A 14,617-nucleotide genomic window follows, 5' to 3' on the forward strand; every position below is an offset into this window, starting at 1 on the left:
ACCCCTGTCATAGCTACCACTGAAAACTGCATACCACATCTTTGTTTCTAAAGGCCTAATCTTCTGTTTGTGTATCTTATTTAAATCTACCTTTGTCTGTCTCTTTAACTTCTTGTGCTGTAGTATCTCATTTTTATTCCATTATTAAAACATTAAATATTTATTATTAAACCATTAAATCAACTGTCTCTACTTATATTTGTCTTACCTTTTTTCTCCCTGTCACACTTTTACTTTCAGACTAATTATGGTCTATTCAATACTTCCTCCAGATCAAGATAGCTTGTATGGAACCAGGCTATTTTTAATTATTGTTTCATTGCATTCCATCCTTAGAATCTCATTTGCAGAGCAAAAATAGCTTCAGGTAGCAGAAAGGCTTTACTAGTAATACTAGCATAATTGAAATGGTTTACCCAGTGCTGTTATCTCATTTTTTTTCTGACTACTCTGTTATAAACAGAACAGGAATATTTCCTGAGTTACAAGGGGATGCTAAGATTTAAAGAGGTAAATTACTTATAATGTACACTATCTGTAAAGTTGACATTTATTTAGTCTGCTTTTCTCCAGTATGTTGCTACTCACTGGTTCCCAATTGCATGATCTAATCATATTATGTTTCTCTTTTCAGCAATTAGAGTTCTTCTTTAAAAAAATAATTGTGGGCTTCCCTGGTGGCGCAGTGGTTGAGAGTCCGCCTGCCGATGCAGGGTACGTGGGTTCGTGCCCTGGTCTGGGAAGATCCCACATGCCGCGGAGCGTCTGGGCCCGTGAGCCATGGCCGCTAAGCCTGTGCGTCCGGAGCCTGTGCTCCGCAACGGGAGAGGCCACAACAGTGAGAGGCCCGCGTACCGCAAAAAAAAAAAAAAAAAAAAAAAAATTGTCTTTCCTAACATGCCCCAGCCCTCCAACTTCGGAGATATTTTATATTTAAAGAGTTACTGAAATCATTGTGATATGAGGTTTGATCAATAGCAGACAATCTAAAAGCCATGTTCTCGATGGCACTTTTCACAACTTCAAACAAATTTAAATATAGTGCACATTTTTCTTAATATGGAATATTTTCTTTGTCATTCCCTTCCGATCCAGAGGAAGAGTATTTGGTAAAAGACCAGTGAAATGGAATTTGATTCAGAATTATACTGCATTTGGGCTGTACAATTCAGTGGGCAAAGTAGTTTATATATATCTTTCAGTATTTGATAGGTTTTCTTTTTTTGTTGTTTTCTTTTTTTGCGGTACGTGGGCCTCTCACTGTTGTGGCCTCTGCCATTGCGGAGCACAGGTTCCAGACATGCAGGCTCAGCGGCCATGGCTCACGGGCCCAGCCGCTCCGCAGCAGGTGGGATCCTCCCGGACCGGGGCACAAACCCGTGTCCCCTGCATCGGCAGGTGGACTCTCAACCACTGTGCCACCAGGGAAGCCCTAAACATATTCTTTTGATGACTCCAGTCATTTTTCTTCATGCCTTTATCTGGACTGTGGACTGTACCTAGAGAATATCACATAATCTAACCAGTACTAATTTAAATTCTTCAGCATCAACTACAAATAGGCTCTGCTTGCAAAATCTTACCACATTTCTTTGGTCTGTTCTCCCATTTTCCACAATGGCTATATCAGATAGAAGTTTCTCTTTCCACCAAGTCTCTCTTCACTTTCTTACGACCTTGCCTGCTGCTTCTCAGAAAAAATAGAAACTATCAGATGGAAACTCCATCAGTATTTCTCACAAAATCTACTTATACCCACACATATCTGTCTCTTCTAAATAAAAGGCATAGATATTTCTAAGACCAGTAAACACCAGATACCATCCTCTTCTGCCTCTTAAGAGCCTTTGCATTTTCATCCCCTCTTTCTCTTGTATTTTCCTCTTTGTTACTTCTCACCAGTGTTTCAAGTGTGCTTAAGTGTTCTCTCATTTTTTAAATGAATTTACCCTTAATTCTGTATTCCATATATCTGTCCATCTAACACCTTGTCTCTCTTCCCTTTCTTCATTTATAACTAGAATTCTTAAATAAGCTCTCTTTATTTGCTGTTTATACTTATTATCCTCTTCTTATTTCTCTACTTAGAGTAATTTGGTTTCAGCCCCTATTTATCCATATTTTTCTCCCTCGTGTCACCAGTGATCACTAGAGTAGCTAAATCTCAACAGAATTATTCAGTCCTTACCTTAACTAACCTTAGGTAACATTTGACATTGAACCTTTCTTTCCCTTTCTTGAAATCCTCTTTTCTCCTGGTCTCTGACACTTCTCAACTAGATATATCCCACCTCTCTGTCCCTTCCTTGTTATATCCCTCCCCTTCCACCACGGGGACCTCAGCTGTTACACACAGCTCAATTACACCTTTGTGATTCTGACTACTCACATCACTTTTTCTAGCTCAGACCTCTTCTAAGAGACCCAGATTAGGAACCCGTGGACCATGGGGCATCTTCAAACTTAGTGTGTTCAATTAACTCCTGTCACCACCACCCCCCACCACCAAAAATACGAAAGCCTGTATTTTCTATGTCAATAAAGGTCAAGGTACTATGAATCTAAGAAACAAGCCAAAAGACATTGAATCTTCCTTTATTCCTCTTCCTTTCAGCTTATCACTAAATAGTACTCATTCTAGACCCTAAATTTCTGTTGAATCTATCTTTTGTCTCCAACTCTCTTGCCATCACCATAGTCTAAGCTAGTGTCATTCAAAGTGCTAGTCTCTGATGTTACAAGGAGCTTGTGCCAAAATACAAATCGGCATACTTTTTGCTATAGTTTTAGTGTCATTGTTGATAATAAATTTGGACACAAACTTCTCTTCATGCAGAGTGACTTGGGTTGCTAGTCCATGAACCACAGTTTGAGTAGCACTGATCTAAGCCATCATCTCTTAAATCTGTGCTTCATTGGCCTGACAAAACTCACCACTTTGAGTTTTAAGAATGATCTCAAAGTCATATTTCTTCCTTTCTCAGTGCCCTTCGGTGACTGATTTTTGTCCTTAATATAAAATCCTCCTTCCTTAACGTAGCTTATAAAACTAAATCTTGCCTCTCCAGTCTCATCTTCTACCTCTTTAACCATATTGGACTTCTTTAAATGCTTGCTTAAAGGCTTACAACTTGCTGTTCTGTTTGCTAAAACTGTTCTCTCCATCTCTTTATGCCCAACTCCTACCTCTCTTTCAAGTATCAGTTTAGAAGTCTCTTCTCAGAGAGGTCTTTCATATCCTTTCAACTAGATTGGATCCCTTCCTTTCTTAGTTCTCACCACTGCACATCAAACTTATAATTACTTGTTAAGTGTCTGTATTATCTGTTGGACTATAAGTTACACATGAGTGGGTATCATGTCTACTTTGTTCCCTGCTACATTTTTAGAACCTAGCATGGTGTATGGTGTATTACAGGTATTAGGGCTTTTTCAACCCATGTCACAACTTTCCCAGCCTCTGGAGTGCTGTATATCCTTCCGACCTTTCAACCATCCATGTACATCTCAGTGTATTATAAAATGAGTTGGTTCTAAACTTTGTAATTCAGTTGCTATATTTTTATGCTTGTTAAAACAGTAGAGATCATGTAAAATTTATAGGTAAGGAATAAGAATTTGGGAAGAGAATCTCAAGCCTGCTTCTCCACTTCTGTAGTGATTGTTGTTCAAATGAATGAGAGAATGACAAAATATTGCTTACACCCTGGGAATTCATTTAGCAGGCATAGTGTACCTTTAGGTTTGGGGGAAGAGAATTATAGTATTCTTTAAAGTATAGTCCAGAGCCCATTCTTATCAGACTGTGGTCCAGATACATTCTTGTCATATAGATTGCTTATACAAAATGGGACTCTTAGGGCCATTCTGAACTAACAGTTCTAATCTTTGGGGTTGGGAGCCCACTACTCTGTTTTGTTTTGAATGCCCTGGGAATCACTGCCAGGCAGCTTGAGTGACAGAGCCAACCAAACTTTCCATATATTAGTTATGATCTTTGGCAATTATTTTCATTTAATTGGAATTCTTTCCCCCTAGCATTTTGCTTTATAAGAGAAGAGCAACTCGGAAAAAAACATATTAATAATGGAGTTTTATTAGTGAGGGTTGGAGGGGAAAAATGTAACCATCTCCTGAATTTGTCCTGAGGTTGGCTTTAAAAACCTCTAAAGTCAACAGAAAAGGTAATGTATATTGAGGGTTGACATTTAGGGTGGTAATCACAAGTCATTTTAACAATCATAATTGTCAAGTAAAAAGTAAATTGTTTTAAATAATCTTCACATTTATTAAAGAAAATGCCCTAATGCCTTTTTCAAAAATGTTGTTTATTGGCAAGCAGTGTATTGGGCAAAGATATCACTTAACTGTGGCTTTCTAGTTCAGTTTCTGTATTTTTGAGAAATAGAAGTAATCTCCTTTTCACCTGGACTTTTAAAAATTATTTGTTGTATACAACCCTGAAATTATAACACACATGGTAGAAAATAGCTGTTTTTGTTTTTATGTTATTAGAGACAGCTTTTCAGGTGTGTTATCTATTTCTATTAGGAATGTGTACAGTTGACACTGGACAGTGACACTGTGTCTTTTGGAAATCCTTTAATATGGTCACTCTTTTAATATGCAAGTGGATTATTTCTCATTAATGATTCCTTCCAGGAGAGTGTATTTCATTAGTTTCATTGGTGGCTTTTCCTGTTTTTAATCCATATGCAATGTTTTATTGTGTTGTTAACTATACATTCTGTATTTAACATCTTTACTGAGTTTATCATGTTTTTGCCGTAAATCTTATACTTAGTATGAAAATACTTTTTCCTGATTGTTTTTGTGTACTCCAAACCTTCCCTTTGCATGGACACATTTGAGAGGCCTTTCTGCAAATTAACTTGAGCTTTTACTGTCAGAAATTTTTTGCTCTAGCAAGATCACTGCAATCCTGATTGCTGAACACAGACTGACTTGTGTGCTGCCATTATTTCCTGGAATTTTACAAACACACGAGCTGGAAGTGAGCTTGCATATATAGTTTACTCATTTGTAGTCATCTTACCTCAGCCAGCTATTCAAAGTGTCTTGATTTCTGTTCTCATGTATCCTCAGCTCTTGTTCCTCTCGTATGTTGCTAACAGGTGATTTTAATTTACATATTGTTTCCTGATTTCTCTAGCTTTTGTATCTTAGGTATACTTGTGTATCTTCCATCTACATAAAGATTTTTTTTTTTAATTAAAGGAAGAATGTCAAAGGCTTCTAGAGGGCTTTCTAGCAGTTTGTATATTCAGGGTAGATATTTGGCAGTCAACCTCATTGAAAGAACTCAGCCCCAAAGAAACTCTGCTTATTGTGAAGTTAGTGATTTTGTGTCAGTACATTAATTACTTTTTGCATTAATTTAGATAATATGACCCAAAGCCAGGTCTTTTCTTACAAGATATCAGATTTTTTTGTATGATGTTACTGAAATAGTCACCTAAGAGTGAATTTTGCTACTCATCTTTTGACGTTCATATACTGGGGAGAGATACAGATTCTGTTACTTGGCTCAGCATTTCCCCTATAGGAATGAGTAAATGAAGACCTGTTTTCAATGCTTTGTCTTTACAGCAGAGTATTGAATTAATACTTATATTATTCTGGCTGAGAGAACTGATACTTGGCTTTCATTCTCATATGATGATAGGTACATTGCCTAATTCAAATATAATTCAAATCCTGATGTGTATGTGGTCCCTTTAAGTGAGTTTTCATCAGTAATTATTGAAATTGGTGAACTTGGGTTGAATTGTGTTTTTAGGTTAGTTTTTAGCTTGGTAAATATATTCACATAAATCTTAACTTTTTTTGAATTTTATTTTATTTTTTTATACGGCAGGTTCTTATTATCTGTTTTATACATATTAGTGTATACATGTCAATCCCAATGTCCCAATCCATCCCACCACCACCACCCCCCTCAACACTTTCCCCCTTGGATAAATCTTAATTTTGTATATTAAAGGAACGGGTTTTCTCCTTTTAGAGTGGGAATATTTTAATTATAAGCTTTATATACATAAGGAGCTATAGAGGTTTACTTTTTCCATAACAGGGCACTCTTGATTATATTTAAGTCTGTTTCAGTTACTTTCCTTCTTCAACAATGTGACAATTAAAATAGTCATACTGAGGTAATACAAAAATTCTCTTTCAAACATCAAATGTGAAAAATATGTTGGTCTACTATAAATAAAGTTCTGGTTTTACACACTTAATAGATCTTGGTCTGCGTAGATATCAGGCTTGATCTATTTATGTATTGTTATCAGAATAATTGTTTTCATTTTTGAGGTGAATTATAGAGCTAAACATGTTCTTCATTTCTGGACTGTTATTTTATACAGTAAATGTTTATTCTTTTAATGAAAAATTAACAGCGTGTTCCCCTATTCTCTAGTTCGTTCCAGGTTTCTATCCAACTGGAGTAGCATTGGTGATTATATAGGAACAGAAAAAAACATAATAATCATAACAGCAGCACAGTCCTTTATAATTCATATATTTTACATATGTGTAAAATATACATATGTGCTTTTACATATGTGATCTTTTATCTAATCCTCATAATAACCCTGCAAGGAAACATGGCAGCCATTGTCATATCTGTTTTCCAGGTTCAGAAAGATTCTGAGATTCAGAAAGGTTATGTAACTTGTTCAAGATGACCTTTCAACTCTAGAGCTTGTACTCCTTCTATTCCAGAACTTTCCTGGGATGACGTTGAATTTGCTTATTCAGCAAGTTATTCTGATTCAGGTTGAACAACCTAAGTTAAGGAAGATGATAGTGGGTTTGCCAAAATGTTTGTTGGGGTTTTCCTTAAGATGTTATGGAAAACCCAAATGAACTTATTGGCCAACCCAAGAGTTTTTGCTCATTTCATGGTAGTTGCTGTTATGCATCATAGTGATATTTATTTGTCTTGAGGCACCTCATTTAATGTGGCATCAAACAGAAGTCACCTTATACCTATAACAATTTTTATAAGTGTTACCATACAGCAAAAGATATGTGTATAATAAAATTAACTTTAAAGTATTGTGCAGACTATTATGGTACTACTTTGGCAGGACTGACTATATTTGTGACCCTTGTTAATTTTTTTTAATTAAAATATTTGCAGATTTTAAAAATTAAAAGTATTAGCACATATGTTTAACTGGTTGCCTTTTAGATTTAGGTAACACTTTTCAATTTAAAGAAGATAGTATTTGTGGAAACCAATATATGTACAGCTGGGATAGTAGAGAACAGGGTATGGAATCTGATCCCTTTCCTGGTGGCTTTTATGTGCAGTTTTTAATTGTTGAGTTTTATTGTCAAGGTCATACTTTTTCTGATTTTTATTTCTTAATATTGCTGATATATTTTGTTCACTTTTACAGGCCCTAGATGGTCAGAATATTTATAATGCTTGCTGTACCCTAAGGATTGATTTTTCCAAACTTGTGAATTTGAATGTAAAATACAACAATGATAAAAGTAGGGATTATACTCGACCTGATCTTCCATCTGGGGATGGACAACCTGCATTGGACCCAGCTATTGCTGCAGCATTTGCCAAGGAGACATCTCTCTTAGGTATGATTTTTATTGTCTATACCACTTTTCTCCCATTTTGCCAAATGGGAAAGTGCCTGTTAAACTCCAGTAAGTATAATAAATCTCCTATTTGGAATTTAAGAAACTATGTTAGGTTTCTCCCCGCATCAGGTAAGAAAGCCTATGTATGCTGTTGGAAGAAAGCCCTAAGTTCATAAGTATAATGAAAATTATATCAGTTATATTCTTTTTCACCACTCTCATCTTCTCTCCCAGAATAGAAGAGGAAAAGCTCTAATGAAGAAATACTGTTGAGTTCTTAATAAAATATTTACACTTTAAATTGAAATCATGCTGTCTAGGGGCCCTTGTGCATATTCTTTAGGGCCAATCTAATTGTTTCAATTTAGCACTGCACAGACAATGAAAAGTTAACAGAAGCAACATATAATGGGAGTAGGTGTATAGATTTTTTCAAAGCATATTATACTCTCTCTTTTAAACAATTTTAACTAGAAAGGATTTTATATAAAATTTATTTTGGTATTTATCAGTATTTGCATTTTGTCTTAATCATTGTATTTCACCTCATTCTGCAATGGATTTGACCCACCTAATCAAAAACAAAACAAAACAAAACAAATTTGCAACTAATAGTTGACAGAGTCAAGATGAAGAAAAAATAAAGGAAAATGTTATTTTGTAAGTAAAATAAGTGATTTATAATTTAAGATGAAATTTTACAGTTTTATTTGATGTATTCAGGAAATTCTTGGTTTCTGAAGTTTGTAAGATTATCTTTAAATGAGTTGTTTCTATACATATGGAACCCAAGATTGATGAGTCACAAACTAGTTCTTACAGTTTATGTTTATCAATTAAAAAAGAAAAAGCATTATAATGAAGTAATTTTTGGAAATAGATATTTACTTACTTTGGATATATAGCATGTGTTATCCATTTATAAATATGTAATATAAGTGATACATCTGTGAAATGAGACACACTAATGCACAAGAGAAGCATTTGATATGTGAAATTAATTCTGGTAATTTTAGACAAAACTGACCCTTTATTCTAATTGTCTAATACATCTAGCACAAGTCATAGCAGTTTATCATGACCATAATAGATTCTTTAGGTTGTTAACATTCATTCTTAAGAGAATCTCTATCACTGTATGGGGCTAATTTAAGGCTTTATTCCCTCAACTTGGCTTGTAAGTAGATAATATTGACTATTTCATGGCGTACCATTTTTTAAAGTTAAGAGTGAGACAATAATGAGTGATACATGGCCTTTGCTTGTAATTGTTACTGTGAATTCTTAAATTTTTTTAACTGATAGAAATTATTTTATAGAAAAGACAAAAATCAACATTTACTGAATAGCTTCTATGTCATAGGCATTCTGCAAGTCACTTAGCAGATACATTATTTAATCCTTAAAATAACCAAAGTAGAAGATGACAACGAGATTTTTTATAGTAGTTTGTAAGAAGTTTAAAATATTACATGCAACTCATTAAAGAAACAAGGGTGAAATACCAAGAAACTTCAGCTAGCGTCAAACATATGACCGTAGTAATCACTTTCTTGGACCCTAAGAGCTATTTGTGTTTGCTCATTTGGATGTAGTTATATGAGTTTGTATGTGTTTTTGATTCTGGGTGGAGTCATGGTTAGAAGGAATTCATCGTTTTCCTTGTAATCTCATGGCTTTGATGGAATTTTTTTAAAGTAATTATAAGTCTTTCTCATAAAGGATTATAAAGTTACACCATAACTAACTTCTGTCTTATTCAGTGCTTTTATCATTTTTCAAGTGTTCTACATTTTTGCATTAAAAGAATATGAGTAAAGTTGCTCAGTTCTTAGTAAGTAAATTTGGTGTCTTCTTCCAGCTCTGTCTTGAATATTTTAATATAACATGCTGGTATACCTCGTTTCATTGTGCTTCACAGATACTGTTTTGTTTTTGTTTTTTAAAAACACATTGAAGGTTTGTGGCAACCCTGCATTGTCATATGATGGTTAGCATTTTGTAGCAATAAAGTATTTTGTAATTAAGGTATATACATTTTTTTTTAGACATAATGATGTTTACACACTTAATAGACTACAGTATACTGTAAACATAGCTTTTATATGCACAGGAAAACCATAAAATTTGTGACTCACTTTATTGCAATACTTGCTTTATTGTGGTGGTCTGGAACCAAAGCTGCAATATCTCCAAGGTATGTGTGTATTTTTGTTTCTGTGCTCTGCCTGATAAGAAGAAGGAAAATATTTTGTGGTGAAATGTGAATTCACCTTCCTTTACTAAATGACTTCATCGTTTACCTGTTTTAATGGTTTTACATCTTATAACTGGAGTTTTTTATTTTAAATGTCTGCAAATAGTTTTTGAAAGTGGGTGAGTTATAAGTTTAAAAAAATAATGGAATTTATAATTTTATGAGATAACTTATATTTTGATTTTTTTTTATTTTCTATGTAAATACATATTTTGTACAAAATTAAAATCACACTATTTGCAGTTTTGTGTTTTATTTGAATTATTCTACTGAGAATTTTTTTGAAAAATGATAATTATAATAGCTTCATAACGTTCTAGTGGATATATAATACTTTTGGAAGTATGTTGGACATTTAGTCTACTTTCATACTTTTCATTAGTATAAATGGCGCTGTGACAAACACCTGTACATAACTTTTTTGTCTCTTATTTACTTAGACTAGATTCCTACAACTAGAATCATTGGGTCAAAGAAAATGTTAAAGCCTTCTGAATCTTGTTACAAATTTCTTTCTAGAATGGTGATATTAATTTAAACTAACATGAATGGTATATGAGGCTGGCTATTGTACTGTTTCCTCTACCAGCTTATTATAATTGTCATATTTTATGAACTAGTTTATAATTTTTCAATGCTTATTAGGTACTTACAAGTCTCTGAATTGGTTGTCTGGATTCTTTCTATTAGGATGTACAAAATGTAAAATGTATATTAAGGATATTATTTTCATATTTGGTATGAACTAAGCATTTAACTTTATACTTATATTTTAGACTGGCTAGTTACGGAAAAATATTTTAAAATAATTCATCACAATCCAAACGTTTCCATTTACAGGACATTAACTTTTTTTTACCCCCCAGACCTTTGGTGGGTACTGTTATCTTTATGAGGAACCACTTACTGTTTTTCTTTTTTTTTTTTTTTTTTTTTTTTTTTTTTTGTGGTACGCGGGCCTCTCACTGTTGTGGCCTCTCCCGTTGTGGAGCACAGGCTCAGTGGCCATGGCTCACGGGCCCAGCCGCTCTGCGGCATGTGGGATCTTCCCAGACCGGGGCACGAACCCGTGTCCCCTGCATCAGAAGGCGGACTCTCAACCACTGCGCCACCAGGGAAGCCCACAGTTTTGCTTTTTAAAGTAGTCATCAAACACTCTTAATAGTGACATACACTGTTGTGTTAGTGAGGTCATGCCTTCTGGAATGGTGACTAAATTTTTTTCTCTGTTTATTTGCTTCTAGTGATATTTAGTAAATCAGGTGACTTCAGATTACAACAAACTAATATTGATAGGATCCATTTCCTGCTTGAGTCTTCCTCAAACAGTACTTGTGCAAAATGAAATAATTGCTCGGTATCCTTTTATTTCAAAGATTCTGTAAGAACACAGATACTAGGTGATAATTCTTTTCTGCTAAATATTTAGGGGATTCACTTTACTTTGTATGATTTTTATATTATATCTAAGCACTTGACTAAATTTAATTAATTTGGAATCAGTATTTTAAATTTTAATTGGTTTATTTTACACAGTAATTTTTTAAGACTAGCATTCTTGGCTTCCTTTTTTTAGTGCTAGGGACCACAGTGTCTCCAAAAATGTAATTTATTCAAGAATGGAGACTGAGGGCTTTTTAATTAGATAGAAATCTGACATTTAAATACATAATCACAAACTTGGCAGACTATTAGTTATTCACATATTCTACATCAGAGAACAAGGTGATCAAAAATCCTTGAGATTATAAATTGAGATGTCATTATAATGATCATTTTATCATGTTTAAGAAGTGTAGTTGATTTATTAAGGGGTGGTCACTTTTAGAAAAACTGCTAGAAGTAATTAATTTTTCATGATCATGTTGTCTACATTTTAAAAATTAATGCAGATAATACGTACAAAGAATACTTTAGAGCCTTCTGTGTATTTTGAGTTAATAAGTAGCAGCCGTTCTCATCATACTGTTTTAACAGAAAAGCAAAGCAAACTTTGAATAGGATATCTTTTGAGGTGAAAATAATTCATAACTGAGAACACATATAACAACCATTTATTCATAAGGGTAAATATGTAGTTCTTATAGATCAGTGTTTCTCAGTCTTTTCTGCACATCAAAATCACCAGGTCTTACCCTAGACTGAGAATCCCTAATGATTAGTGGGTTTCTAATTTTTTAAGATTCCAGGATTCCAAGATGTAGTGGGAGTTGAGAATTACTGCTATAGAGGATAGTTTGTAATTTTTTAGGTGCTTTGTTTTAGTTTTTTAGCAAAGTTATTAGTGTTCTCATAAAAACATACTTTATACCTATTGAGCCAGTATTCTAATACTTTTCTTTATTCATGCCATATAAATCTGTCTTGATATCGGTACAATTCCACTGATAACTGTTTAGCTGTTAAATTGAATTCGGTTTTATTTTCTGTGTGTTTATGATGCATAAAATTAACAAACTTGTTTTTAAAATATTTTTTGAAACTTACTTTAAACTTAATATTTTAAAATTTATTTTTAAATGACTTCTGAAAGCTTTTGTTTTTGTTACTTTTGAATGGGTTATTTACATGTTTTTTTTTAAGATTTTATTATCAAAGACTTCAGTTAAAATATCCATTATCTCAATTCACTAGTTCCCACACTTGTTTTATCTGTTCATTTTTTCTGTTGTATTTTGAGGCAAATCCTTAACATCATGTCATCTCAAACATTACCATAATTTCTCTAAAATAATGACATTTTCTTACCAAGCATACCTGATCAAAATTGATTAAAACCTGATTATCATACCTATCAAAATTGATGATTTCTTAATGTTGTTGAATACCCAGTCAATCTTGCATTTCCCCAGTTGTCTCAAAAAGTTTTTTTTTTTTTTTTTTTTTTTTTTTTTTGCGGTATGCGGGCCTCTCACTGTCGTGGCCTCTCCCATTGCGGAGCACAGGCTCCGGACGCGCAGGCTCAGCGGCCATGGCCCACGGGCCCAGCCACTCCGCGGCATGTGGGATCCTCCCGGACCGGGGCACGAACCCGTGTCCCCTGCATCGGCAGGCGGACTCTCAACCACTGCGCCACCAGGGAAGCCCTCAAAAAGTGTTTTTTAAGCATTGATTTGTTCAGAATAGGATCTTCTCAAGGGCCACACATGGCATTTGGTAGTTATGTCTCCTGAATGTCTATTACTCTGTTAAAGTCCTCTCCCTCCGCCCCAACCCTCAGTTACATTGACTTATTGTGGAAACCTAGTTATATTCTTTTAGAAAATGCCCAATCTGGATTGGTCTGGCTATTTATTTCCTTATACTGTCATCTTTTTTTTTTTTAAGATCACGTGTTCTTGTGTATTCATATTTATTCATTTTTAGAAAATATTTATTTGACTGTGTCGAGTCTTAGTTGCAGCCTGCGGGTTCTAACCAGGGACCAGGGATCGAACCCAGGTCCCCTGCATTGGGAGCACGGAGTCTTAACCACTTTCTGTCTTTAAAGGAAGTTGCAAGAGCTGGGGTAGAATTGTTCATTTTAAAATTTGGATAACATTTTTACTTGTGAATCATGAATTAACTTGAAGCAATAAGCTTTAAAGAATTTATTTAACTCCAAGTACATTTTATATAATATATGAATTAATATGTTTTAAATCTGGAAATTTTTTTGTCTTCTCAGCAAAGGAAATAGTTGGTGGTAATTGCATACTTCATACTTTGGAGGTATAACGGGCCATAAACATTAGGAGAATTACATTATTACATCAGTTCGTATTTAGTTATTTACCAGCCTTCTCAAATGGGATAAGCTTATAACTGTAGGACTAAAATGTTACTCATAGGCTGCTTTTTAACTATCCAGGGTACACATTTTCATTCTCAGTTCTTAATGGTTGATTTTATGGTCCTAAACTGATTTGTTATGGTCATCCATTCTGTTGTTCTCAGCTATAGCTTTAAGAAATTTCTTTTATTAATCCTATGTTTACCTCCTCCTTTTCCATGATACCCTGTCACATATTTGAAAACCTTATATTTATCCTGGTGTTCATATTTTTAAAGCTAAACAGCTAAACAACAGAAGTTGATTCAGTGGTAATCAACTTCAGCCTTCGGTTGTAGAAGACAGATTTAAATTAAATCATACTGTAGATTTAATCTTGAAAAGTTTTTAAGAGTTGACAGTTATGTTTGTGGTATGGCTAAAACAAAGCAGAGCCTTCTAAAGTATATTACTGCTACCTCTGCAATTAGTAGAAGAAAAACTATGCATTTGTGACCATAGTATAAAATGTGCCTCTATCTGAAGGAGGTAAAAGTTATGCAGGAACTTTTCAGTCTCTAAAGATGCACCAAGAAAGCAGTAGATACAGGACATTTTAATTTTTTTTTTTTTCTGAGTTCTTCCTAACTTCATATTTCTCTTCCTTTTAATTTCTATATTTTTTTCTTTTTCCTATTAATCTTGATTTTAATTTAAAAATGGTATTCTGTCTCTGAATATACCTCTCCTTTTTGCCCCACTTTCTGAATTTTTCTTACCCTCCTTCTTAAGTAATTGCTGTGAGCTTTTCACATTCCTAGAAGCATTCTACCTCACCTCAGTGGCATCCTGCTTTATTCATTAATTGCATTTTTCAGCAGTCATTTTAGCACTGTGCTGGGTACTGTAGGGGCTCAGAAAAATTACAAGGTTTCTGTGCTTGTAATCTTGTTTATACTCTGGTGGAGGCAGCATACGCCTGA

The 14,617-nt window shown here is 34.2% G+C and overlaps 1 protein-coding gene across 5 annotated transcripts in view; it reads left to right on the plus strand.

The window, feature by feature from the left end:
* Positions 1–14,617, plus strand: part of PTBP2 (polypyrimidine tract binding protein 2) — an 82,462-nt gene that overhangs the window by 48,937 nt on the left and 18,908 nt on the right. For all 5 annotated transcript variants that reach the window (XM_060090167.1, XM_060090163.1, XM_060090164.1 and 2 more), the window contains exon 8: positions 7,428–7,623. In XM_060090167.1, coding sequence (XP_059946150.1) covers positions 7,428–7,623 — 196 coding nt within the window. The remainder of the gene's footprint in view (positions 1–7,427; positions 7,624–14,617) is intronic.

The sequence above is a fragment of the Mesoplodon densirostris genome, chromosome 2, assembly GCF_025265405.1.
Source record: "Mesoplodon densirostris isolate mMesDen1 chromosome 2, mMesDen1 primary haplotype, whole genome shotgun sequence".
Taxonomy (NCBI): Eukaryota; Metazoa; Chordata; class Mammalia; order Artiodactyla; family Ziphiidae; genus Mesoplodon; species Mesoplodon densirostris.